The sequence below is a fragment of the Lissotriton vulgaris genome, chromosome 3_2 (genome assembly GCF_964263255.1).
Source record: "Lissotriton vulgaris chromosome 3_2, aLisVul1.2, whole genome shotgun sequence".
In the NCBI taxonomy this organism is placed as follows: Eukaryota; Metazoa; Chordata; class Amphibia; order Caudata; family Salamandridae; genus Lissotriton; species Lissotriton vulgaris.
In genome coordinates, this window is record NC_141690.1 from 113,730,846 (window position 1) to 113,758,422 (window position 27,577).

Sequence of the window (27,577 nt, forward strand, 5' to 3'; positions counted from 1 at the left end):
AAGACTCCAGTCCTTATTGTCAGACCATCAATTTTGTTGTCTAATGTTTCACAGTAGTTTCTGAACTCTGCTTGATTAGCGGATGACTCCGCAAATCCCTTCCTTATCTCCAGGGTAAGAGCTGAAAACATCTCTAAAACTGAGGCTGCCGTCATCGGAGAGGGAGAAGGGGAAGAGGGTGGCAATAATAAGTTGGAGTTAGGTAGGGCAGGAGCTGAAGGGGTTTCCATATCTAAACCCCCGGATACTTCTCCTAGCCCAAAAAAATCTGCCTCACCAGCCTCCGTAGTCGACTCAGTAGTTAAGATTGAGAGTGAATTCTGCTCTGTCGCTGATGGAAGATTTAGCAGAGATTGCGTGGACAGCACAGACAACATAGTTTGTACAGACTGTTGCTCTCCTAAAACCGTGACTGGCAGGTTTTCGACAGTTTGACTACAGCTCTTATTATTATTATTATTATGTTTCTTATATAGCGCCAGAATCGACCCCCGAAGGGGTATCTCCGCGCTTGCCTTGGGAACCCGTCCTGGCTTTTCCCTGTGAGATAGCCCCTACAGGGCATCCCCAAGGTGAAAGCCAGGCATCCCGCCGCGGGGGGGCCGTTGTGGAGATTAAGCAAGCTTAATGCCCAGAGTTGCAGAGTGTGAACCCATGATTAGGTCAGGCACCGAAGCGAGAATTATCGAGTCCATGGACATTTGAGCTCAAGACCCTGCCGCGTCGGGAATCGAACCCTGGTCCCGGGTCTGACCTCTGCTTCAGGGTCTGCCTGCTCTAACCAGTGAGCCACACTTCTCCACTTATCAACCTCATCCTCCACATCCAGCGGCGAGGTTTCTGCTAGTACTGATGGTTGGCAATAAGAGGAGGAGCTGGCCTCTGCGATCGATGCCATACCTGAATCTACAATCTCTTCGGAGAGATGCAAGATTTGGGGAACAACTTTGAAGTAGGAGCTTAGTGAAGGAGTAATTCTTGAGGTTGTAGGGATCACTGCCTTAGAAACTGTAACCTTCGCCTTAACTTTACTCTTTGCCGTGGTATTTTTTACTTTAAATTCTGTTTTCAAAAAAGAGGATTTTTTCTTATGTGGTATACTAGCATCTTTCCCTTTTCCAGTCTCTGTGGTTCCCTCTGCGACGTTTTTCTTTTTTCTCCCCCTCGCCCCGACCTTTTTTGGCCCCCCCCCTCTGGGGGTAATGGGTGAGGTGTTAGAAGACTTAGAAATATCGGGAGTATTTGTTGTAGGGGAAGCTGGCAGGCTGTCGTCAACACAGACAGTGTAAGGTAAGGAGGCAGGTTTGGCCACTACTTGAGATGAAACTGAAAAAGTCCCATCGCCAATTTCATGTAACAAGGACCCCTCCACCGCGACACAGGGGGTGGGATGTTGTGGATTACACTGCTGGTCTTTAGAAGCTTCTATGGAGCCTGGGGTAACAGTTATATGCACAGCATGTCCTACATTCGCTGGCGCCCGAAAAGAGACTAAATGGATTAACTTTTTCCCTCTTCTTAACTCCAGCGCGGCTAAACAGATCCTCGGGCTGGATCTGGGAGACTCCGGGGGGTGTTTCGCAAAAAATGAGGCGGGGCCACAAACGTCAGGCTCATGACGTTTCTGCAAGCTTATTACGGGGAAATTTTCGCTATCCCCCCCGGCAGGTAGCCTGAACCCCACTGTCCCCCACACTGCCCCCTAAAAACCACTTGCCAGTCTCAGTCCCTGTAACGATGATTTCAGCGCTGCAGCCTCTGTCCAAGAACTCTGATCGGCGTCCTCCGCTGCTCTCACCCGGGCCCAGGAACCATGGGGGTAGAGAGAGGACTCCGTTACCGCCGTGCAGCGGGTTGGTGTATCGCATCCCGCGTCCGATGCAGGAAGAAAAAGTGACAGGCGGCAAAATAATAGTAAGATATATGCTCCAAGAAACGCTTTCTTTCTTCTTATTACATTTCCATCATTGAACGAACAAGTTAGCTCGGCGGAGATAATCCGTACGGGAGGTCGTACTGGAGCACTGTGGCTAGCTAGCTAGCTGCCGCCATGTTCTTCTCCCAACCTCTCTGGCCATTTTTTGTTCATTCTGTAGTTTCCATAAGTTTGTTAGTATTAGGGTGTTAGTTATTGTTTTTGGCCTGTCTCACATTATTGATAGTCAAGTTCATGTGTGACTGTGTCTTTGCATTGTGGAAATGATAAAGATAGCATCCTAAAACCTATGCGGAGCACCACCAAGAGGTCGTATACAACGTCACAGGCTTAGGTTTCTGTGGCAGATTATCTGGTAGGAATGGCATGAATCTACCCAGTCACAGAGTCTAAGACTCAGGATTTAGAGTTAGAGGTCCAGCAAAAAGAAATGAAGAAAGCTATTGAGTCGTTGCCCAGAGGAAAGGCATCCGACTGAACTCTATCAGGGCCCTGACACCTCAACTATCAGTGAAACTACTTGAGCCCTACAACAAGGACAAGTAGACACGCACTTCCTGAGACCCTAAGAAAAGGCATCATTAGAATGATGGTAAAACCCATCAGGAACCACAGTGACTCCATCAAAAAGGTCATTGAACATGATCAACTAAGACATTAAGATACTATGCAAGGTCCGTGCTCACAGGTTACATTGGGTATTGGGCACCTTCACACACAAAGACCATTGCGACTGCGTCCCAAGTTGCAGCAGATAATTGAATATCTGCAGGCTCACACGCATATTACACAGCACAAACTCCTCCGAAGAGGAATTGGCAGTGGCAGCTCTGGACCTCGAACAAGCTTTTGACACCCTAAGCTGGATTTTCCTGATAGGTGTGCAGAAGTACGCGATGAGCTTCCGCCCATACTACTTAAGTTGGATCCAGCTACAGTACACTGACTCAACAGCTCGAGTTAAAAACAGCTGAAAGGTGGAGGATCTGGCCCAGCACTAGTCAGGGGTGTCCTTGTGCTTTGCCCATGTGGCAGAACCTCTGGCTATAAAACGTAGGGTGGTACAGACTGACTGGGAAATAAAAATGGGAGACACTACATACTCACTCTGTAGTTTGCTGATGCACTGATTTATCTGAGCCAGCCCAGACTCTCAGTTCCATTGCTCCTAACCTAACTCTAAATCTTCTGAAGTGTTTGAGGCCTACAAAACAATCCGAATAAATCTAATCTATTCCCAACAGGTGCTCTAGCCAAGGAGCCTCCCAGGAGCCTGCAGGAGGTGAGATTAAGCTGGGAAAAGGAGAAGTTCAGGAATAACAGTAACACATGTCTCATGAAACAACATACATACAACATGAGCAAAGTGATTAATGCTCTACAAGCTTCAATACAGTTCTGGAACACCATCCCACCCACTAAGTTATAGGAAGAGTAACTATAACAAAAGTGTTCTTCCTCACTGGTTGCCTCTACAAAATAAGAAACTCCTTGAGACACATACCGAATTATGCATTCAAAGAAGTAGGCAGTTTGACATGGGCAATAAAACAAGCTGGGTAGCTTTCTGCGCAATGAAGTTAGATCTGCAGGAAGGGGGGTTGGATCTGCAACACTTAGAGTTGTATTACATTATCACACACTTACAACATGCAGTGAAGTGGGGCTCAGAGAAGACACCTGGAAACAGGAGGAGGACATGTAATGCTGCACGTGCATGGGGTCTCCTGCACCATGGGCTTCAAACTCATCAATTGTGGCATCCTACATTGCACATATTTGACTAACTAAAATAAAATAAAATTCACACTGACAGCTCTGCAGCCTGTCCTAGATGCTGCCCCGCTAAAGCTACATACAAACACCTCACATAGCAATGGAACGCAGTGAAACATTTTTGGTGAACAGTAGTAACTTAATTAAAGTCAATGACTGGAATCCGACTGGAAACACTCGCAAAACCTTGTCTATTAGAGGTCATTGAAAAGCTGAAGAGAGGCAAAATTCAGGAGACATTCACTCAATGGTTTAGGTGCTAGCGAGGAGTCAAATAGCAATAGGTTGGCTTCACCCCCAAAACTCCTCCGAGGGTGCGTGGAATAGAGTTACTACCTAGTGGGCATTAACAGAGGAGTTGTGTATGAGGGCACCTAACACAGATACAAAAACTGCAAGGAAGCAGGCTGCATGGGCAACCATATGCAAAAAGAACAATTGATGGACAGAATGCAGAACAATATCATACATTCACCCCAGTACAGAGATATGGGCCTAAATCCATCGTCTTGTTGCTCACCATGCCCTTTCAGTTTGGACCCAGCCATATGCAAATCAGTTTTGACTCTGTGCCCAATGGGACAGTTCAGCCCAGACAGGTTTGCTGTAACACTTTTCATCCTAAGTGGGATGGGTATGCCCAGACGTGGGTCCCTTGCTCACTGTGCCACTGGATTCAAGCTAGCCTGGCTGAAGAAGGGTGATATACCCTGAAACCGGTCCCAGGATGTCTGTTTCCAGTCCAGGGAGGACCTGGCCTGGCAGTTAGGTCTGGACTGCTCCCATGAGGCACAGGGTCAAGACTGATTTGCATATGGCTGTGTCCAAACTGGGGTGGCGTAGTGGGCAAAAGAACGATGGATTTAACCCAGATCTTTTGTCTGGGGAGAATGTTTGTATTGTCAGCATTCCGTCCATCATTTGTTTGCTGCATTGGCAACCATAGTCATATTCTGACAGATCCATGGGAAGTAGGTAAGCAAGACTCATTACAACCCCTGGAACTGGGAAACTAGGTTTAGAGAGGTAACAGCCCCACCCTCGAGACGCTGGATCATCGCCCTGCTTATAAAGCCTTTTTGTAAATGGTCCACGTGAGTACACTTGTGAAGAGCTTGCAAGACACATGCATGGACGCACCATATATTCATCAGTTGTTATAATCAAAATGATAAATGAAGAAGTTCAAAAATAAACTTCAAGCATTGAGATGTTTCATAATGATGGATTGCCAGTAGTCCCTTAGTCTGGGCTATATGACTAATAAACCTTAATCTACAAACTGATGGTCAGAAACGTCTCATTACATTGGACTCTACCTCCTGCCAGATGGCCTGCTTCCCTCACAATCCTGTGGTCGACGAGAGCTCATTCAATAAGTTTACACCTGAGCCATGTCAGGGTACAGAGAAATTGTAGTGTCTTTTGCCACGACTGCTGCAACCCAGTTAAAGACTGTCCAACTGATTTATCAAAGCTCTCTTTGAATCAGTTTATCTAGCTTTTCCCAGCTGAGAATTTGAAGAATAACTATGGATAAATAAACTATGGAAAGATGTATCATCCCTACAAAAAAACTTCATACTGGCTTACTCACCTGCCTTGTTAATCCAAGCGACAGCGATCATTTTTTGATTTCCAAGATTTTGTATTGAATTGTTGCCATAAGAAATGAAAATACCCAACAGGGTTTGGCTCCATTTCCTAACAGGGGAACCATCTCTGAATGAGTTGCCATTCCTCGTTTGTCATGGTATTATGAATATCATTCTAATACATCACATCTAACTCTAGTGGTTATTTATTGTACCTTTTCGTCACATCTTTTTTAGTTGCTTTTTTTTTTTACTTCCACTTGATTTTAAAGAGACAGATTTGATGGACACACTCACTTAGTAGCTCGTGTACCTTTCTGACTCTGGCATGTTTCAGAGAGCTGGGTCTATTTGGGAACTTGCTATTGCCTTGAAGCTGATTGCAGAAATAGTTTGCTTATGTCCATATGTGACCATTAAACTTTGGGGCCTTGTGGGAGCATTGGACTTTCTTCACCTCCAGTGATAAATTTCATACATGTGTTGAGTTGTCTTGCCACCAGTAAAATAAGACACAAAGGATATACCTTATTCCTGTAAAAATACTTGGCAAACGATGAAACAGTTGTGATTGAACTGGCCAATCTCAAAGTCTTCATTGTTCATACGACTGATGCTTTGAACCAAGAATTAAACACACATTCTAGCTTTTCAAAAGCTCAGAAAAGAAAATCTTGTCCCGCCAACAATTGCTCACCAGATGAGAGCAGTTCAGAATTTGAGCCAGGGGAGTAGCCAGAAAATATACCCCCCACTTAGAACTAAAGCTCTCTTGGCAACCAGCAAGTGAACGCAACCTTCCCTAGAAGAGCTCTATTGTCTCTTCCATCCATGCATCTATACATTTATCCTTTTACCCTTCCATCCAGCCTCTGAAATCTACGGTTTTACCTTTCCATTCATTTATAGTTTCATTCATCATTCAATCTTTCCCTAGTTCATATGTCCATCCACTCTGCCATCTATCCACTCATTCTGCCATCAATCTAATGTGTCATGCATCCATTCACTCTACAGTCCATCTTTCCATCTATCCACTCTGCCATCCATCTTTTCATTCTACTATCCATCCACTCTGCCACCCATCTATCCATTTTACCATCCATCTACTGTGCCATCCATCTATCCACTGATCCAACCATCCATCCATCCATCCAATCTGCCATCTAACCATCCATCCATCTATCTTACATCCATCCACTCTGCCATTAACCTATAAATCCACTCTGCCATTCATTCACTCATCCTTTTGCCCACTCATCCATCCGTGTTTTTATTCTACCATCCTTTCACCCGTCCATCCACCTATTGATTCCTTTACTCTGCAATACGTTCACCTGTGTATCCACTTACCTATTACTTTACTATGCCATCTTTTCACATGTCCATCAGACTATACATTAATTCACACACTGACTCACGCATTCATCCATCCATCCATCCCTTCACTCTGCCATCCATTCACCAGTCCATAAATTAGTTCACCCAGCCATTCACTCATTATCCACACATTTGCCTACTCACTCATTCATCTACTACTCATCCATCCTTCCATTCACCTTTCCTTCTATTCAATATTTCTTTGATCTTTTCTTTTTCTATCATCCCGTCTTTCGTTCTTCCTTGTTCCCACATGCTCTTATATTGATGCAGCATTCCTATGTGAGCTTTTGTCTGCTGGGTTGCAGACAGAAGAGACCCGCAAAGAACCCCACCCCCACTGTAGCTGCTAAAGCGGGGGGGGGTGTTGGGGGGGGCGGTGAGGGGGGGTTCACAATGCTCCTTATTTGAGCAGATGTGGATGGTATGAATCGGGAAGGGAAAATAGATCATTAGGTTGATTGCTTGCCGGCTTCATTGACTGTGGCAAATGAAAAACTTCAGGGCAGGTGTAAGGAGGTTTCATCATCAGACAGTTACAATGTGGACTTCATTTGAAAACTAGAGCAGTATTCTACTTTCAAGAAGTGGGTTGACTCATTTATTCTAATCTTTTTCCTATCTCTGTGTCTGTTAGCACTTGCCTGCCATGAGGCTCTTGCGGAATTTCTTGAATATCCTTTAGATTGGATTTTCGTATTGTCCAAGGAAATGAATGGAGAACTTTCAATTGTGGATTCTGAGAAAAAGAGGCCTCTACAACTAATTGGGTCCTCAAAGCCAGGGGCATTCATTTATAAAGATAAGGAGACTTGCTAAGATCTCTATTACTACATAATCCATAAAATCTATAAAGTCAAGGAACTAACTTCATCAGATAGAGGAAGTGAACTTTCAAGAAAGATTAAACTCCTTTAAAGGTATTATAAAAGGGTAAATGTATCATTTCTATTTCCTCCACATATTGTTCCCAATCCGTCCACATGTTCTCCTGTAAACGTATCCAATTTAATACAAGTACATTGAAATTTTGAATAAGAAAATAATAACTACCACGTGAAAGTTTATAACAAAGCTTCTGAATGCTGTAAATAGATGTCTGTAAAAATGCAAATCCTAGTCCAAGGAGGCCCTCTCCAGCTGAACAGTGTGTCTACATTTTAAGGATCTCTCCTCTCCATGCAGTTGAGATGGCAATGGTTCGCTCCTTTATCCAAGCTGACAAAGAAAATATTGTTCACTTATTGGATTTCTTGTTATGACTCTTTTAATCGTTAAATACCACCCGGAGAGTGGTGAGAAGAGGAGGCTAAGATTATTGCATGTTGTTGAAGAGAGGATTTTGCAAACGGCACATTACTTTACAGTACCATATGTCGGCAAGATAATAATATTGCCTATTAAGTTACGTATACCGTTGTACTATGACTGTAACGATCAACAATCCCTGTATTGTGAACTGATGATTATCTTTAATAAAAATAAGTAAAAAAACAACAACTTTTCATATGTCTCATCCAGATGGAACTGCCATTCAATTAAAACACGTAATAATTTTAAACTCTTTTTGCCGTCCTCCGTGGTTCAATTCCATTAAAGTTGAATGCTACGTGTAGACAAATGTATGAATTACCCTCCACTCAGTGGATCCGCTGCTAGTTTCATTTATATTTTAATACAAATGTAGTACAGATTGAGATGTGGATCTAAAAATGGTTAAGAGCCACAACTGCAGCACATGTGTTCTTTGATTGGACAGTAGGAACACACAGACACAAGGAAAATAATATTTAATTAAATTGATTTTCAAATACTACAACTGAAATTATACCCTGGTCAAGATTTTTTACTTACCTTTTAATTCCTGCACTAGAGATGTATTGCTTTGTGTGGCCAAAGGACGCTGTCAGTAGTCTATTGATAAGGCAGTGGAATCGGCTTTGCGTTCCTCGATATGCAAATGAGCGCATTGAGTGTAGATCTTTCACCGCAGTTACGACCAGACTATGGAATTCTCTTCCGGTTAAACTACGCCTAATCCAATCTGAATTGGAGTTCAGGAAAACTCTGAAGACCTGGGTATTCAGCCTGAGCTAGACCCCCGGCAACCTCTCTCTTCTGCTTGTCTGCTATAGCGCCGGGACACCTCTGTTTGAGGTAGCTGTTGCGCTTTATAAATATATTAAATCATAATTTTCATTGCGATATTATGGTTGTAAAGTGCAGGAAGGATATGATCACCAATTGTATTTTTACCATAAAAATAATACTTTTATGCACTCCTAAAACCTAGAAAAGAAAATGAGCATGAAATGGGCATTCAGAAATCAAAATATTTTTGTACCATATTTAAATGTAGTATTTGAAATACTTCTCACCCTTGCAGCTTTTAATTTCTCTCTCATCCGTTCCCGCATAGAGGATTCTGCGAAGCTGGTTGTTCTTGGAGTCGAAGTAGGAATTGGAGGCAAACCTGGGACACGGACCATGAAAGGAGAACAACCGTTTTCTTTTCTTAGAACATAACAACTTTAGAAAATGAACGTCAACACTGTATGACACTAATCCAAGAATGTAAACATATATAAATGCAGACATTGAAAAAGAAATTAGGGCCAAATGTATGACCATTTCACTTTGCAACTCGCAATTTGTGAGTTGCAAAAGGAAATGTACTAATGTGTCTCCGAAAATTTTGTGATTCGCAATGGGGTCATAAATGACCTGCCTCATCAATATTCATGAGGCAGGTCGCAATTTGCAACTAATTGGTAATGCGCAATAACACTGGGATAGTGGTCGGCTGGAGACTGCAGACCCCCATGTCTGTGTTTGCTTTTTCAATAAAGTTACTTTATTTTTCAAATTTAGCCCGTTTTCTCAAAGGAAAACGGGATGCGTTTCAAAAACAAAAATGAAACGTCTCAGTTTAATTTTTTAAGCGCAGGCAGTAGTCCATGGAAACACGGCCTAATCTATAAAAATGTTTTCACTGCCATTCACAAAAGGGAAGTTGTCTCCTGGGGACCCTTTACTGTTTGTAAGTGGCTTACCACCCACTTGAAGTAGGCGGTAAACTGAGATTGTTTTGCGACCGCAATCCGGTCTCAAAACAATCGTACATGCCCTTGCGACTCGCTATTAGGAAGGGACGCCCTTGACACACTTCTTCCAAATAGCGACCCTATTTTGCAAGTCAGTAACAGGTTACCAACTCGCAAAATAGGGTTAATACATGCTACAATCCTTTTTTGTGGTTGCAAATGGGCCAAATCTCCGTTGGCATCCGCTAATAACAGGTGTACATATGGCCTCAAATCCCTGCATCCAGAAGTCTGTACCTTAACCCCAAGTGCTAATCAGGCCCTTTGGCCTTCCAAACAAAGTTGTTTATATTAAACCTTCCCATGATCTAATCACTTAAGCTGCCAGTGGCCACCTGTGGAAATTCTTTGGCACTAAGGGGCATGAGTGTTGCTTGTGGGCATACGTGTGTCCTCCAGATGTGAAATAGTGCTTTTCTGTGCAACGGGGATTGCGTTGTCAGTGTGAGATATGAGGAGTGTGTGTTGCTATTGGGTGTATGTGTGTGCTCTGTATGTGAATAAGGACTGCTTCTGTGGAATGTGGGTTGTGTTGCCAGTGTGGGATGTCATAACTGTATGTAGCTGTTTGGTTGTGCCTTATGTGAGGGGTGTGTGCGTTGTGAGAGGTTCTTGCTGTGTTTGTGTGCCTGTCGGTAGAGATAGCAAGGAAGAGCTCCAAGGAAATCCAATGTCACAAGCGGTAAGCACACAAGGAGATCTTATGCCCAAGGATGATAATAGTGTGTCTGATCTAATGTGTGGCTTGTGGCTTCAGATTTAAAACTCCCTCTTTACAAAGTTTTTTGGATGATGAGGTCAGGGTTTGTGTGTGTTTTTTGAGATAAGAGGTGAAGAGAAAAATATGAGGTTTCAGAGTGTGAAAAGACATGTTTTACAGTCATTCTAGTTGAAATCAGTCTGCAAGAAGTTGTATGGAGTGGCCTTTCTGGTGGGTTCACCAAAGTCATTTCACACCACATTGGTGGGTGTGCCTGTTGTTCAGAAATTTGTATAAACATCTTAACTACACTGTTGGAAATGCCTTGGTGTGGTTATCTATAGGGCTTGGGTTTGGGGCTTCAATAAAGTGTTTGGGTTACACATAACTGAAAATAGGTTTGCCCGCAGCTTGCTTTCCCTTTCCCAGACCACTGCGACTTTTATTTGTCTTAATGAGTTGGGGTTAATCCCCTTGGAGGATAAAATACGGTCCTGCGCTCATATGCTGTGTCGGTGAATTTGGACCAATGAGGCTTTGGCATTAAACAGAGAAATCATTGAAAATCGTCAGCTTCTTGACTGGGGCCTTGACATTCCTTGGCTGAGAGAGACTAAGAACTCAACTCTTTCCTTGACTAGACCAGAGTTGTTCGAAATTCCCTGATCTCTCTCCTCCCTCATCAAACAGACTTTGGGGGAACTTATATTATGCTAAGTACAGGGCAGCAAGTTGGGACAAATTTAGAAAATGTGTAGGAAGCTGGCTCTGTATATACTATATCATAAAGAGATATGGTGAGCACAGAGCCCAGTAAGTCCCCAAAGGCATAGGAAAGGATAAAGTATATAATACCTTACTCTCAATTTAGTGGTAGCGGGGCTTATCAGCTAGGCTTATCAGAGGGTAGTGTGAATGCATTTTGTGTACATACTTATCCAAGGCAGGAACACACACTCAATGACTGACTCCAGGTCAATGTTTGTTTTTTAAAAAAAATATTACTTTAGTCACTTTCATTTCTAGGAACCAAGTTGAACTGAGTTACAGGTAAATATAATTGTATGCAATACTTTCAAATTACTGGCAAAAGGTTTTTATAGCATGAAACAATACTTTACATGTGCATAGAATGCTTTTCAATACAGAAAAAAACAATTTGTATTCAGAATCACACTTAGTACAATACAGTGAGAGACCAATGCAATCCTATGAGAGGAAAGACAGGTGAGCAACTTGTAGGCAAGTAACTTGCAGGCAAGTAAACGATATTTATATTCATTCTCCAGGGGTTTTGTTCAACACTGGACAAGGGTCGGACCAAGGTGGGTACTGCACCACTAGTTGCACTACGGTGGCCTGTTGAAGCGGTCACCGGGCCCCATGTTATTCTATGGAGGCTGGGGGCACCTTGAAGAGACACGGGTTACAGGTAAGTACCTGCGTGTCAGGAACACAGGCCCTGGGGGTTGAGGTCAGCACTGGAGGAGCCACCAAAAAGTACTGAGACTGCACCACCAGCGGCACAGGGGCGGCAGGGTGCAAAGTCCTGTAGAAACCAATGGAGATCCTCGGTTGGGGTAAACGGCTGCAGGCTTGGTTCCGAAGACTGGTTGAAAGAATCCCATGACTAGAGAGGTACGTTGGATAGTGGAGTATGCCAGAACACCATTGGTTCGGCACTCCCGGGGGCTGGGGGCTGCGGGTGGAAGGGTTTTTCTCATCAGATCCGGTCGGGCGGACCCTTCAGGTTGAGGCTGCAGGCGCTGTGTGGAAGGTCAGGAGAGGTCGTCCAACACTAGATCTCAGGTCAGGATCGCCAGGTAGACTTCAGTGGGTCAGTGACCACGTGGACCAAGTGTTTAAGATCCGTCAGGATCCGGTGTCCTTGGGTTTGTTTCTTGCTGGACAAATCTGGTGTCCATAGGAGACAAGAGTCTTTGTTCAAGGCTACACAAGTCCCCGGGCCTCTCAAAGGTTGCTGGCTGTGGGCCACGCTGGTTTCTAGGAGCAGGGTCGCTTGAGGAGGAGAAAGGCCAATAGAGTTGTGGCCAAGTAAGTCATCGTTGCCGCATTCTCCACTACTGCACGGCTCTTCGGTCCTTCTTCTTTGTAAGTGATCGAATCCGAGGAACAGGTTCAGGCGATCCCTTAAATACTAAATTTAAGGGTGTTACTGAGGTTGGGGGCGGTAGCCAATGTCCCTTAAGTGGCACTACGGCCTTTGGGTGCCCTCTCTCTTTGAGGAGAGGGGCACATCCCTGTTCCTATTGGGCCTAATTCTCCAATTCAAAACTGAGAATTTCTAAGAGAGGGGTTCACCACAGCTCCTGGCGGCCTTAGGGGTGTGCACTTTCTATTACCATTAATTTTCTACAGACTTGATCTCGATACGAGTTGATTTTTTTTATTGACTTATTGATTGTATGTCACCACCAGCACTAATTAGCGTCCTCTCGTTGCCCTTTCTGACCCTCAAAACATCAAAGGGCTAAAGTCCTCCCTACCTCTTCCGTGTTTGAGGTGTGAGAACAAGGATCTTGAATTCAGGAAGGTTGTCCTAAAATGATGCCCGCTACCACGGGTCGTAACTTTGATTAACCCGGTACTTGATGTGGAGTTAACGTTTGCGGTGTGTCAGCGACAAGTCTTCCTTAGATATCTGGAAGGTGATAATTAGGTAGGCAGGAGCACATAGCAGACCCTTAATGGAGGTTTTTGCCCTCCTTCCTTTCCAATCTATGTCAATCGTGTAAAGTTGTTCCCGGGACACTTCGCATTTGGGAATGTCATGCCAAGATAGTGCTTCTTAGGAATGGCCTTTATTATGTATAGTCAAAGACACTTATCGATTTTTTTGCATTTTTATTTTTTCCTCACTGTACTTTTATGGTCTATTTATTTAGGTCGAATAAAGTTTATTCTGACTTCTGAACTACACTATTTAAATAATCCTGCGCCTTGACCTTCGAGATAATGGCTGAAGAACCCGATAAATCTGCACGAGAACCAACAATACAGCACCATCATCCAAGGGCGGTCGCACATTGATAGAATTATGCTTTATTAAAAATATATATACATTAACTTAGAGGGCGATCGAGGCTACAATGTAATACTTCGGACAGCGCGTATTCCAGGCACCACGCCGGAACCCAGCCTTTCTTATCTCAGCTCAGTAAGTTTTTGCAGCTGCAGCAAAGGGAGTTCGTACATTTTTGTCATAGTTCTCAAAAATAAAGGAATACAGAACACACGCCCAAGGACATACACATCCTCATTTTCCCGCTCGTGTGGCATTTCCTGCCTCTTCCCTCAAACGTGCCGAGGGTCACAAAAGGTTACAAGGGAAGGGAATTGAAGATCGCTTTTAACATTCGAAAACAGGTAGTTAGGGTGTTCTTCCTTGAGCACGGTTTCTTTTTTCCATTGCTCTTAATGTAGACAAGGGAATCAACACGTTCTCCCACGTTGGAATAAAACGACCGAACCGATATGCCCAAGATTACACAGAGTGCCAAGCGACTCGGTCGAGATTTGACACTATGTAGCCTCCTTGTCACGGGCACAATGCCAGCTCAGATTTACCTGATATTACACTGGGCGCCTGCGAGGGAAACAGCTAGGAGTGGCACAAAGTCTTATATTAACATCTGGCAGGCATATGTCTTTTCGCACTAGCCGGGTGAACCAAGAAGGATTCCACGTCCTCACTGCAAAATCAATAACAGGCCAGTGTAAGAGGTAACTTGGCCCCTGTTGACTGTGGAAAGCAGGGCAACCTTTCGGGGGTCCAAATCAGCCCAATGCAACGGAACATCTGTAAGATATGGGAGTCTCAGGGGCCCCTCCCCACATTAATGAGGCCCCATCGTTTTGCGTTATGCCACTGGTCAGTCTATTTTGCACACAAATTAACTAATGATCCCTAATCTCCCTATTACTTCCTCAAATTAGAAACTGAAATTTCCTGAGAATCAGTTCTTTTAAGCACAGAATAGTTCTCCAAGACCCCTAATTTTAGCTCAGAGTTATTCTTTTGTATAACCCTAGGTCATACTCTGGTCTGATTTATCAGCTTTCGAAGCTTTTTTAACTTTTTAGCTCATTGAAATGTTTGGTATCAATTTACCTGTTACACATCTATGAAACTTTGTTCTATACATCCTGCTAAAGCTATATGATGTGCTCCCGAAAGGCTGGAGACCACTAGTGATGATAAACTTAATACAGCGTGCTAAATCTCACAGACAAAATTTGACATTGCGTAACCTTTAGCTAGCCACAAGCCAATAGCGAGATTAGTCAACACCCACTATTTCGACACTGCCAATTTCATTACCTCACAGAAACTGGACATAAGAGGCTGTAGCAAAATCTTGGCTCAATACATATCTGCAGTCAATCATAGAGTCACTACTTCCCAAGGATTCATCCTCATAAGCACAAGCAACAAACAAAGTTGGGTATCGTCGGCATACAGGTGGTAGTTAATACAGGCTTGTTTAAGTATGAGTGTAAGGGGTTCCATAAATAAGTTGAACAGAGCAGGAGAGAGGATAGATCCTTGGGGGACACCAAGGGAGATGGCAGTGGGGCTGGAGAGGCAATTTTGGATTTTTATTTGTTGGGTTCTGTGCTGGAAATAGGAGGTGAACCAGTTGAGGACAGTGCCATTTAGACCGTCACTCATGTAGGCTTCTCTATTTCCGCCGCCAGCAGCTGGGCAGCGGGGCAGTTGCCTGATGGCAAAATACTTTATATTCTAGATGGTGGATAGAAGAGAATGGCGGGGCATGGGGGAGAGTCAGTCGAAGCTGGCTGGCTCTATAGGAATCTAGATAGCAGCCATAGGGACAGGTTCATCAGTGCTGGGCTTTCATTTAATAGCTGAATGCATGCTTGAAGTCACCACAATTGATTACAAAGGTGTGTAGATGAAAAGACTGGGCTAGAATAAAAGTATCACTCGTGAATTGGAGCTAGCTGGCAACCATATTTTGTGAGGGGTTGTTTTCTCTCTCTCGTTCTTGGGTTCTGTTACTGTGTATGAAGAAGCACTCATTGGAAAGCACAGATCGTTCCATATTTTCTTTGGCTTTTCAGCTTGCTTAAAGGTTCAAAACTGCTCTATTTTTCTTAAGCATGATGGGTATCTGTTATGGAGAATGGTGATACAAGAACTTATACTGAGTTGTTCCTGAAGTCATTTTACTTCGTTGTTAGTATATTTAAGAACATTTACTGTAGAACAGCACATGACTGGTGTACTTCTATTCCACAGTCATAGTAAAGGTAGAAATGCATCTTCTACAAACCTTTACTAAAGGGTGGAATCCTGTATACATTGAGATGTGTGTGATCAGTCTGATTAAGTATAGGTGGAGGTATGCTTTCTCTTTATCCTTTGCATTCCAAAATGTAGTTATAGTTTTCGAGGTAGAGTGAGTTGTGACAAGCATTCAGTGTCCTGAATAAGAATGCACACAGTATATACAGAAAGGATGGTTTTGACAGTGATGCTTACTAACGTAAAGTTAGATTTAAATGTAATTATCTAAGGGGTGACATTTATCAAGGTGATAGCACAATTGAGTGGCAATTTCTTTCTTTGATCTTGTCCATAAACAGTGGAAGGAATGAATGAATGATTTATAGAGCCTGCGATTACTCTGGGGAGTAAACTAAAACACCATGGAAAGTGATGGACTGTTCTGCTTTTTTCCTTTTTAGAGCGAGCCTACTTTATCCTGAGCTGTTGCCAGGTGGGGTGAGGTAGTTCCCTCAAATACTCGAGGTAAAGAAGAATGATGAATGCCCAAAAATGGAGTATGATAGCTGGCAATGTATTGTCACTATGGTTATAAGTATAGAGAACATGTGATATTTTTCTTGATTGTTTAGGTTGTCATTTTGTATTTTTTCAGATATCTCCTCAAATCAGGTGATGCGGTTGTATTGTTGCCAACCATTTTGAGTGCACTTGCACACAAAAAAATTATTTTCACTTTTTGCAGTAGCAAAATAACTTGACTGGATGGGTCCTGACGAAGGCACGAGACAGATTGGTGTCTGTATGTGCTGAAACATGTTTCCACTTAACTATTATAGACAGCTATCTGTTGAAACTGTCTCTTGCACTGTTTTTAGTTTGGGCTACGGTGGACAAGAATAAAATTTGGGTATAACGTGGTTCAATTTTAACTTCACATCTCACTGTTGCACTGTATACATTTCCCATACACTCCACTGCTCACATCTGATAAATCAGACAGGTATTACCAAATAAGAGATGAAAACGTCCTCGGGCTCCTCCACCGCAATGATGGAGTTGTAGCCTTTGAAGTCGTTAGTTTGACTGTCAGAGGAGACCCAGATGATGAAGCATGTCACCATGTTGGTGAGTGATGGGAATCCGGAAATTTAATTAATATTTTTTTCGGCTATTTATAAATTGTGGTAGTCCTCATCAAGAGAAGTATCTAAGGTTCTCTATCATCTTTTAGACCCTTGGATACTTTGGGTTGTTTAGTTTGCTATTTTGGGGCAAGATATCCCAGTAGGTCTTTAAACATTGCTCTGACCCTATTAAAAAATCTTGTGTTCTACTCTGGGGAGTATCCTGGTGCTAACAGAAAGGCCCCTGGGACGCACCCAGAAAGCAAGACCTTATTTCCCCACAGACAAAAATAGATTTTAAGTTTTCGGTAGACTGTAGTCTCAAGAGGGATCTGTACCTATTCACATGGTAGTAGATTCCATGCTTTGGCAGCACGAAAAGAGAAAGCCTTACCACCCCTTTGAACTCGCTTCACTGAATCCTATATTTAGCCAACAAACCATCCCTAAGTCTATAGTCCATTCCGAGCACATAGAACACAGAACAAAAAACTTTGTAACTTGCATTTCCTTTTATCTGGATGTGTTGAAGCCAGGACTACTGTAAGAATCATGGAATTCTCAATATGTTAAAGCTATCAAACAGGCCTACTTGTGTCCAAGGCAATTAGTTACAATAAAACCCTCAATATTGACTAGAATGATAGACATAGCAATCAACATTTGAAAGCAGTAGCTACTAAAAACACACTCTACTGGCACTTACTTCTCTGTCCACGAACCACTGCACTGAGGTCTTCCACGACTTCATCATCGAGTGGATCAGTAGCAGCATCTAATAACTGAGCAGAAGAGTTAAAGCATATATTATAAATATATGTGTATATGATCTCGCAAACAGTCTTTCTTATGTATCAATCGAAATATAATACACATATGAAGAACAAAAGATATATATAGAATAAAATATCCCAACCGCAAGTCCACCAGCCATTGCTCCTCTTTGCCGCGAGTGTTCACTCAGCGTACGTTGGAGTACACGAACAATGCCACAACTACGATTCCTCCATGGGTGGAACCGTCCTCCAAAAGAGCGCACTCTAGAGTATTTAGAAGGTGTCAAAATTCATCATTTATTATGTTGTTCCTGCAACCAGATTATCGACAAACTCGTTCCGGAGTCTTTGCCTTCGTCAGTGTCAATGAATCAACGATTAGCTTAGTGTATAAATAAAGTTGTGTTATACAAATCAATAACAAAGAAAGTGACGTGATGTTCGTTAAACAAAGTAAACACAATTCATTATATGGCGGCCATCTTGGAATAGTAATACATTCAACTGTTTGTCCCACAGTTCAAATTAGTGTGCGTCATTTTCTTTAGTGTTACAAATCAGAGAAACAGTGTTTTGTACATATATACATAATATCAACCTGTTTTCTATTGTTCGTGTATTTTCCAAAATAAACATTGGTAGCGACTACAATTTTGCCCTCCGTTTATACTCAATGGCCATTTTGCCTCTCACTCCATAATAATCTCATTTTACTTTCTGTCCAATCGGCCATCATTTCAAAAAGATTGTGCCCTGTATGGGCATGCTAACAGCTGCAAATCTCCTTAGATTGATGCCTCTTTTTTCAATCGTGATTCTCATTATATTATATACATTATATACATGAATATTCCACCAATTAATGGAAAATACAATGAAGCCCTGAATAAAAAAAAATATATATATATATATATATATATATATATATATATATATATATATATATAAAATTGACTTTGAATCGGCAATTGGGAGCCTTTTTGAAAAGACCAGTATCTTTGTAGATCATTTCCTACAGCCATTAGTAAAAGAACTACCAGCTTATATTCAAGACAGTTGGAGTTGCAAATGCACTGAGCGTTGCATAAACGCTTCCCCTCCTGTAGGAAGTGCAATCCAATCCTTTCAATTAAGTAATTGTCCACAAAATGCTGGTTAAGGAAACTGGATTTATTCCATAGTTAGGACCCACGACATGAGGCATGAACAACAAGGCAGTAACTGAAATACAAAGCCAGTGCCTGAAAGATGCACTTTAAGAATTCCAGAACAGAGAATTAAGAAATACAAACCTTCCATAAAGAAATACACTCTCTACACCTCCCCAAAGACATACCTGATGTATTTAACCTATGGAATTTTGCGGGCACCATCTAGGGAAAGAAAGTCTTTTAGAATCAACCTGTTCAGGCTAGGTTCCTCCTTTGACCACAACCTAATCCAGCCCAGCAAAGTTCGGAAAGCAAGAAGGTCGCTCACACATTCAACACTCAGATCTTTCTGGGATCTTCAAGGAATTTATTTTGTGTGACCTGGATACAGCTAGCTGCCACATAACCCCCATCTAACTCTTACATAAGAGACCTTGGATTTACACCTTGCTTGATAAATTTTATTCAGGGTCCCAAGAGGCTTCCTGCTCAGTCTTGACGCAAGGCTGAATACGGTTTAAACAGACCTGGCAAACTCCTCATTTTTGGCTGCTAATAGCAACTTCCAAGTCACATGGGAGTCGAATAAGACTCCTACCAAGGGGAAAACCTTACTCTTAGCGAGTTTGTAGTGAATATGCTAAACATTTGTGTCTTGGATGAACAGGGTCCCGGCCACCACCATTCCAAAAGACTTTGAGAAATTAACAGCAAGATCCAATGTATCTATAAAGTTAGCAAAGGAATTCAGAATGGTTTGTAAGCCCCTCGTGGTCCAGCACTCAGCAGGGCCTTTTCAAGCCCATTGATATAAAGGGAAAAAAAGAAAGGGGCCAATATGCACCCTTGTCGCATCCCTCTTCCTACTCTGAATTTCTCTGTGTTAGTGTGTTGGATAACAGATTAGAGTATCTTAACGGATGCGGATGTCTGTGCTTGCAGGTCCTGCAGGAAGTAAACAATAGCAAGATACACTCCCATTCCTAATAGGATAGCCCATAGTATGTCCCTATTAACCCCGTCGAAAGCAGACATAAGGCCCATAAAGGCCGGGAGGGCAACAGTGTATTTTTTAGCTGCCAAATACAAGTTCGAACTGATCAAAAGTGGACATCCCTCACCTAAAACCGTATTGCAGGTTTGAAATGGTGTTAATCTCTTCTACCCAAATGATCATCTGGCCAGGGAAGCCCATCCCAAGACTTTTATGACCCATTCAACATGTGATATAAGTCTACAGCATTGGGGATTGCCTTGGTTTCCATTTTTAAACACAGATATTATAATAGAGGAAGACCAATAAGGAGGGGCACTCTCCCTTCCAGCTGCATTTAGAATCTGGGTCAATACTGGGCAACAGACTGCGACTACACTAAAGTGCAGGTCTGGGGGGGATACAATTCGGACCCGGGCCTTATTCCTCGTAAGACCTAGAATTCCCAGAGTGACCTCCTTCAAATTAAAAATACAAGGTTAAGTTAAGCCTCAGACAATTGGAGGACATCCAGGTACTGACAGCAAGCATGGCCCTTTGAAAATTAGCTGCCACCGCTGGGCCGTCCTTGTGGATCGCCAGTATGTTCCCAAGCACCACTACATAAGGGTTTGCGGCGGGAGGCAGATCGATAATTTCTTCTCCCCTCCTCACGGGTGCAGGGCAGGTATGAGGGGCACAAGATTGACCATCGCTAAGGCTGGGAGGCTGAGTGGGAGCAAGGGGCGACACCCTTAAGGGTAGGGATATACCTGTTACTGGGGCAGCCATCTGGTTTCCTGCTCAGAGTATCGTCAGAAGGGAGGCTTGCCAAGTCAGTCTAGGCACGAACCAAGCAGCTGTGAGAAAGACGGAAGGGTGTAGGGATGTCCCTTTTAAGGTCTCTTATGGCCTGTTCAAGATTTCCCAATCGCTGATCCAAGGAAAGGAATAGACCCTTAATCATAGTGTCAAGACTCACAAGGAGGTTATCTACAGAGGCTTTTATGGCCTTGCTGATTAGCGACTACACCAAGGTTGCAGATGCCCCCTTTTTGTGGGTTATATCACCCGACTGAGAGCTTATCGGTACAGAACAGTCCCTTTTTTTCCTTTTACGTGGAGGCTGGTTGGTGAGCAGCACAGGATCAGACTCAGAGTCCTCTCTGGAGAGGCACCTCCATCTTGTGCCTGGTGCACCAAGACCTACCCATGAGCAGCATTAGGGCAGCCCCCATAGCATTGCTCACGAGGTGGGTGTTAACAGCAGCAGCATTAGCCACAGGGATGGAAACAGGATAATGGACACAGGAGGGAGGCCTGTGAGGAGCAATGATCATCCACCCTTCCCTGACAGGCGAGAGCTGCTTCCGCGGTCAAGATTTCATCGTTTGAGGCACCTATGGTAGAGGAAAGAAATTATAAGTTATTGTCTTACCCTGCCAGGGTTTAGGGAAGTGAGCTAAAGAATGATGATGGATTCAACCCAGATCTGTGACTGGGGGTGAGTGTCTGAAAAGTTTTAGCTCGCCGACCTTCATCTCCTGGTGTTTGCTCATCCTTCAGGCAGGCTATGTTCCCTCCGCGAGTAGGCATGCATTTGCCCAACCTGTGTACAAGGACTTATACAGGGGAGGAGGGGATTTAGGAGAGGGCTGGCTTTAGAGGGTGGGGGCGGTCTGGTCTCAGTTGGGTATGATCCGGGATCCAGGAGCCTACCGCGCTGCATGGGTGAAAGGCGCTGGGCCCTCCTGCTCCTGGTCCTACCTGGCAGTTTATGGGACTCGGAGTCCTTCAGAAAGGCTGGTGCAGGATCCTGGTTTCATTAGTTGCTTGTTGATATAATCTGATTTATTATGTTGGGTACAATATATTGGAGAGAGACACATTGACAAATGGGGAATTTGCTAGGTTAAATATTGGAACACAGTTTGGAATGGTGAAGAGCAAATCTGAGATATACAGAGTGGATTTTATGGTAATAGTTAAATTGTTTATTTTTCCTGAGAAAGAGAACGTGCAGCGAGAGTTAAGAATGGGCATCTGGCAGGCCTGACATTGCATTGGTCACTATATTCCCGTAAACACAAAGGGATTAGGTGCAAAATGTCATGTAGAATAGAACTGTTTTGGTCATTACCCTGCATCATTTCCCCTAATAATTCCGATGCACATATGTACATTATTTTTCATCAAGCAGGATGTTCAGATGTTTCTCTGAGATAGACCTTTGGCTCCTTTCTAAACATATTCAAACGATTAACATAGGAAAAGACGAAAGAATGTGGGACCTGGTGTCCAAGTCATAGATTGAAAAATATTTTCATTACCACATCTAAAACATGAAAACTTGGGCAACGCAGCATGGAGTGTAAACTGATTTTTGAGAAAGTTAACATTCCTAAACAATAAGGAAAGCATACTAAGTAAATTTACTCTAACAAGAAACAAATATTTCCAGCATTTTCGTATTAAAAAATTAAATGAAACGAAGATATGCACTATAAATAAACCCACAATTCTTCTGCCCATCTTTGAGACCACCCCAGCTGTGAATTCCAAGGTACTGAGAATATAAAGTCATTTGAGGTGCCTATGGAACATACCCACTCAGCAGCCATGTCAAGCAGGTAGACAGTTCCTCACATCTACATATGACAACAATCTGGTAGCTATAGGTACTCAAGACATGTCATCGCCAAACTGAGCCACAAGTCGTTCTCGTTCCTAGTCCCTGACGGCATTCTGGGGATGTTCACTCTCAAGTTCAGAGGAGCACTCCACTTTCCAGAGGAATTCCACCCAAAGAGCAACTTTAAATGGTTGTTTACTCTCTAGGAATTCAGAATTTTCAGCCACAAGCCCAAGAGAAGTCAGGTGGGTCAGATGACGGATTTTAGTAGATATTTCTCTCCAGCAAAACTGTACTTTGGTTATGAACACAGATTCCTCATCTTGTGAATTTACCCAGACGACATACTGGATCCAGAACACTGTAAAGCAGTGCTCATGCAAGCCAGTAGGGGGTGCTGTGAGACTCCACATCAAGTCCATCCTGCTCTGGAAGGAAAAAACAGAGCCACATACATATAAGCGCCTCTCATGGGCACTGATTTCAGTTTCTTTCATAAACTCGTCTGCCACGCAACACATGTGCCAATGCAGTTGTAGCAGCATGGGCCCTGGTGAAGAGAACCCTTCGGGCTTCTGGAAGAAGCTTCCTAGCCATAGCGTAGCAGATATTAACCCCTTAGCTCGTCATGAGGCACAGTGGCGCTGTGCTCATGACGAGCTGAACTCGTCATAACGGCCGTGGAACACCCACGTGGGGATAATTCCCCTGCTGTGCTGGGCGTTCCATTAAACGGGAGTGGTCATGACGAGCTCAGCTCGCCATGAGCACAGCGCCACTGTGCTGCATGACGAGTCGAGCTCATCACAAGCACAGCGGTGCCGCGCGTGCCCCTCCCCTCGCGTCGCAAGAGTTAATGCAGAGAACGATCCATTAAGAGATGGTCCTTTTCAGCACGGTCTTGTCCTTCTTAACGTCAGAGAACTCCACAAACAGATGATCGTCCACCATGTTCTTTGGTATGATCGATGTAAAAACTCAGTGCTCTGCTGGGTTTCATACAACAGTCTCTTCTCCTCTTTCAAGCGATGAGGTGGAGCAAAGAAGATTGAACGGTGATGTCTTGTCAAGCATTAAAAAGGTGTTACTGCCTTCAGTAGTCCTTAACACAACACTCAAAAAAGGTGGTACAGGGAGGTGGGACCAAAAGGGCGGGAAGTTCATTTACCCAGTATGTGAATGATCTCACAATCAGAAAGGGTATTTTTAAGGCGAGTAAGCGCAATGGACAACTGTGAATTAAACCAGAGACTTTGGCAGCAAGGAAGATCTGTCTCTGGAATGATGTCTGAAGTGAGAGCAGGACTAAGTCCAAGCTGGACTTTAACCTGGAGTGGGACAAGGACAGAGGCTCCAGTGCTCTGCTACCTAGAACTTCACGTCCTCTGGTGACGCTTGGATTTTATGGGCTCTGTCGTCACAGGCCTTGTAATCATATTTCAAAACCAAGCATCAGAGGTAAACCTCGTAGGCATCGGCCAAAGACATCTACTTGAGACATTTCGTTCAAGGTTTAAACCAGATCCTTTTAGAGGGTGGCATGTCCTTTGCAATCTGGATTTGCCAGTCAGCTCATTGACCTTGTTTGATCAGCCTACATCAATTCTGCTGCTCATGTCGATGTTAGGTCTTTTCTTTGCCATTAGCAAATATAGGCTTAGTGCTCTGGACCTTTTAAACGTTCCTCCTTCCATTTTTCTAGATTCCTCTCCACCATGTTTTTATTGAAATTATCCTTCAGTGTGCATGGCACCACTCATTAACTAGCTTTATAGAGATGCTTATTCAAACAAATAATTAACTTTAAACAACAACGAGAACATGGCCTCCTTGGAATTTATAATGTGTTGATGTGCGTTCCCGTAGTAAAACGTAAATGTTGGGAACTGCACTGTATCTTGGAATGGTTCACATGCATTTGATTTAGATAAAGTTTAAACTTTCCTGAGTCTGTGGTTATTCACTTCAAATAAAAGAATAGTTAAACTTATGTTAATTTTCACCATCAACTAATGGTCCATCGACCAGAGGAAAGAACTTTTTAGTCAGTGAAAGGATAGTTAGGGATGTTAAATAACTAATCCTGAATATTGTGAAAACATATAAAAAATATTGGTTAAACAAACAAAACCCAGTGGTTTACTCAGAGCGTGTGTGTATTTATATGGGCCCAGGTGAGAATATGGTAGTAGAGTATCTGTTGCTGGTGCGCCGCTGGATCAGTAGGACACCTATTACCAAGTCAATGTGGGCTGGATGTTGACAGCTAAAAAGGTCAACTGGTCACCAGAGGATGTCAAGCAAAACTTATCACAGGGACAGAATGACTGTAAGGAATATCATGACGCTAAACAGAAATGTAGGCCAGTGCGCATTGCAGTAGGAGATAGAGTAAGAGTAAAATAAATGTGAAAGGATGAAAAAAGGACAAAGTCGGTTTTCAAAACCATTAGTTGTTGAAAAAGCCTTTTGTAGTTCAGTAATAGGGATGGCGAGGTTTGGCTTCTTTCTTCTCTTTCTCTTTGTAAGGGGGAGGAGAGGATGTATAATTAACAGGAGAATACCCAACAACAATCCACCACTCCTGTTGATGTTCCAGGTCAAAAGGGGAATCATTTTGATTGGTTATCTGAGGGTGAGGAGCATAAACAGTAGCACAGCCAGCTGCTCAATCCGTCTGGTCAGTACACAAGTGAAGAAATTATGGCAGGTGGGTTACCCTCAGATGGCACCCCACGGAGGGAAGAAGATTCACAAGTGGCAAATTCTGGGTTGGACAAAAAATTAAGCAAGTTCGGTCAAACCGCAGAAAAACTATGATTACATTTTTAGAAGACATATATAACAATCTTACTATGTTTCTACTGGTAGTACAATGTTCCAGTGTATAATAATCTTTTCGTACAATTGCCTGTTTTATGCATGATCGGACATTAGTCCTATTTCAGACACGGTGTAACGGAAATTGAGGGGTTCCCCTGCAAAGTACGAGGAGGGCTCCCCTTCCTGCTCACTCAGGAGCTCTCAGGCCAGCATACCTTGCTGAGGAGACCCCCTGAAGCTCCTGTTCAGGCAGATCTACAGAATAGTTTGGTTATATAGTTATGTATTTCCTAGCTAATCTGTATCTAGGCAGTGTATTTGTAATTTGTGTATTAAAAAGAGGGAGGTGTGTTGTGATGTCACCTACAATTGATGTCCCACCTTCAGGGCACCATACTGCGATGGCAACACCTTGGTAAGAGGGAATCTGGGGAGGATGAGGATTCTGGAATATTGGTGGAGAGATCTGGTGAAGCCATCTGGGAAGGAAGTGGTCGTAGCCGGGTCTGGTGGCCTAATGGACGAATGCATCCACTGTAGGTGCCAGTGTTCAACAACACGGTCACAGGTTCAAATCCTGGGGGGTCCACTCTGCCTTCCATCCTTCTGAGGTCGATAAAACGAGTACCATTGAGATGGGTAACAATAAACATCCATTATTGAGTGCTTTAATACCATTAAGTGATACGTGTGCTTTACAAATGCACGTTATGTTATGTTTACAAAGACATGTTATGTTGCTGTTGCCAGAGTTTGTGTCAGGGTTATATTTACCATAAAGGAAACGTGTTCCTTAAAGAACATCGGGCAGAGGATTATTTACAAGGTGCATGTGGTTAGTCTCCTGTTTGAAAATGCCAGCGGGATCAAGGTTAACTTTCAACACTGAGACCAAAACAAAAGTACAGCAACAAACAAACAGCAGCCTCTGACGTCCTTGCCGGTGCATGAAGGAGCAGCTGAAGTTTCCCCTATCTTTAGAGTATGTTCACGTGTTAGAATTGTCAGTTCTTGAGCCCCTGGTTTATGGTGCTTAGTGGGAAGCACTGGTGGCCGAGGAAGGATCCACCCAGGAAAGGTGATGTGTAGGTAGCTGAGTTTTCCTGGTAGTGTGGGTACAATCCTTCGGTCGTCTCAGTGATTTTGCATTGAGAAACTCAGAAGAAATCTCCATAACTTGGAGAAAAATTCCACATCAATAAAACCAAAAATATGTTGGAACTTTGAGCAAAAGAATAATAGTATTTTAGGAATTAGACATCCCCTCCCATGTTTTGACTAGAATACTTTTTTTCCAGCCTTGGATTGCCTCTCCTTGTGTAACTCAGCAGTGTTTTCCTTCAGCGTGCAAAATGTCAGCAGGACTGCAGAGGAGGTAGGGAGCCAGGCATGATTAGTTGGAGACGGTATGATCCTAGTCAAAGTGTTTTGCTGGACTGTTTTCTTAAATAAGCACACTTCGTTCCCGTCACGCCTTTGCACTGATCTTTTTCCATTGAAATCAAAGCTTCAATTAAAATACTTTATGAGATCTGGGTTCCATCCATTGGCAAGCTGAAGTGTTGTATTTATGTGGATGAAGACAAGGGATTCTATTATTGTCTTACACAAATTAAATACTCCTTTACATTTCTTTTTTTTGAAAACAGATTTTATTGAGAGATTGCACAGATTAAGCAGCCCCTCCATACCGAGGTCAGCTGCACAATATAGTGGCTTATTTCAGATCGGCAATCGACATAGTCATTTAGTATCAAACATTACTACAAAATGGAACTCGCCCAGCCCTCCCCCAAAACGCCGACCCAACACCCCCTCCCCCCCCCGGATCGCACCTAGCCCCGAGTGCACGACAGCATGTTCCAAAGTCTCCAATGATAATCACATACCAGTAACGTGTGTGTATCTCCACATCTGTATCTCTCATCACAACTCCTGGTCCCTCACCCTTTCCACTGGGGGTTCCAACCAAAGACCCCGATATTCCGCCCACCTCTTCCATATCTTGTAGTGTTTTCGCGGGCACCTACGGGCCTCAAATATTGGCAGTTTCAACCCCATACAAAAGTCAAGGCCCTTCTTCTACACCAAGACCGAGGGAGGGCGGGGGTCCTTCCATGCCTGTGCTATGTCCCTTTTGGCTAGAGTAATACCCAACAGTAGGAGATGTCGCTTATAGAGGTTGCCCCCCACCCCGTCCAAGACATGCAGCAGCCCAAGTTGTGGGGTACGGGGGAGTTCCCATCCCAGCACCTCATCCAAACAATTCCACACACCCGACCAGAATCTACGCAGCACATTACAGCTCCACACCGTATGGATCAATGTCCCC

General features: G+C 43.4%; 1 protein-coding gene across 1 annotated transcript in view; it reads right to left on the reverse strand.

The window, feature by feature from the left end:
* CC2D2A (coiled-coil and C2 domain containing 2A) overlaps positions 1 to 27,577 on the reverse strand; it is a 432,763-nt gene that overhangs the window by 335,242 nt on the left and 69,944 nt on the right. The window contains exons 3-4 of the mRNA XM_086964074.1: positions 17,597 to 17,672; positions 9,066 to 9,160 (exon numbers count right to left, since the gene is read on the reverse strand). Coding sequence (XP_086820200.1) covers positions 9,066 to 9,160; positions 17,597 to 17,672 — 171 coding nt within the window. The remainder of the gene's footprint in view (positions 1 to 9,065; positions 9,161 to 17,596; positions 17,673 to 27,577) is intronic.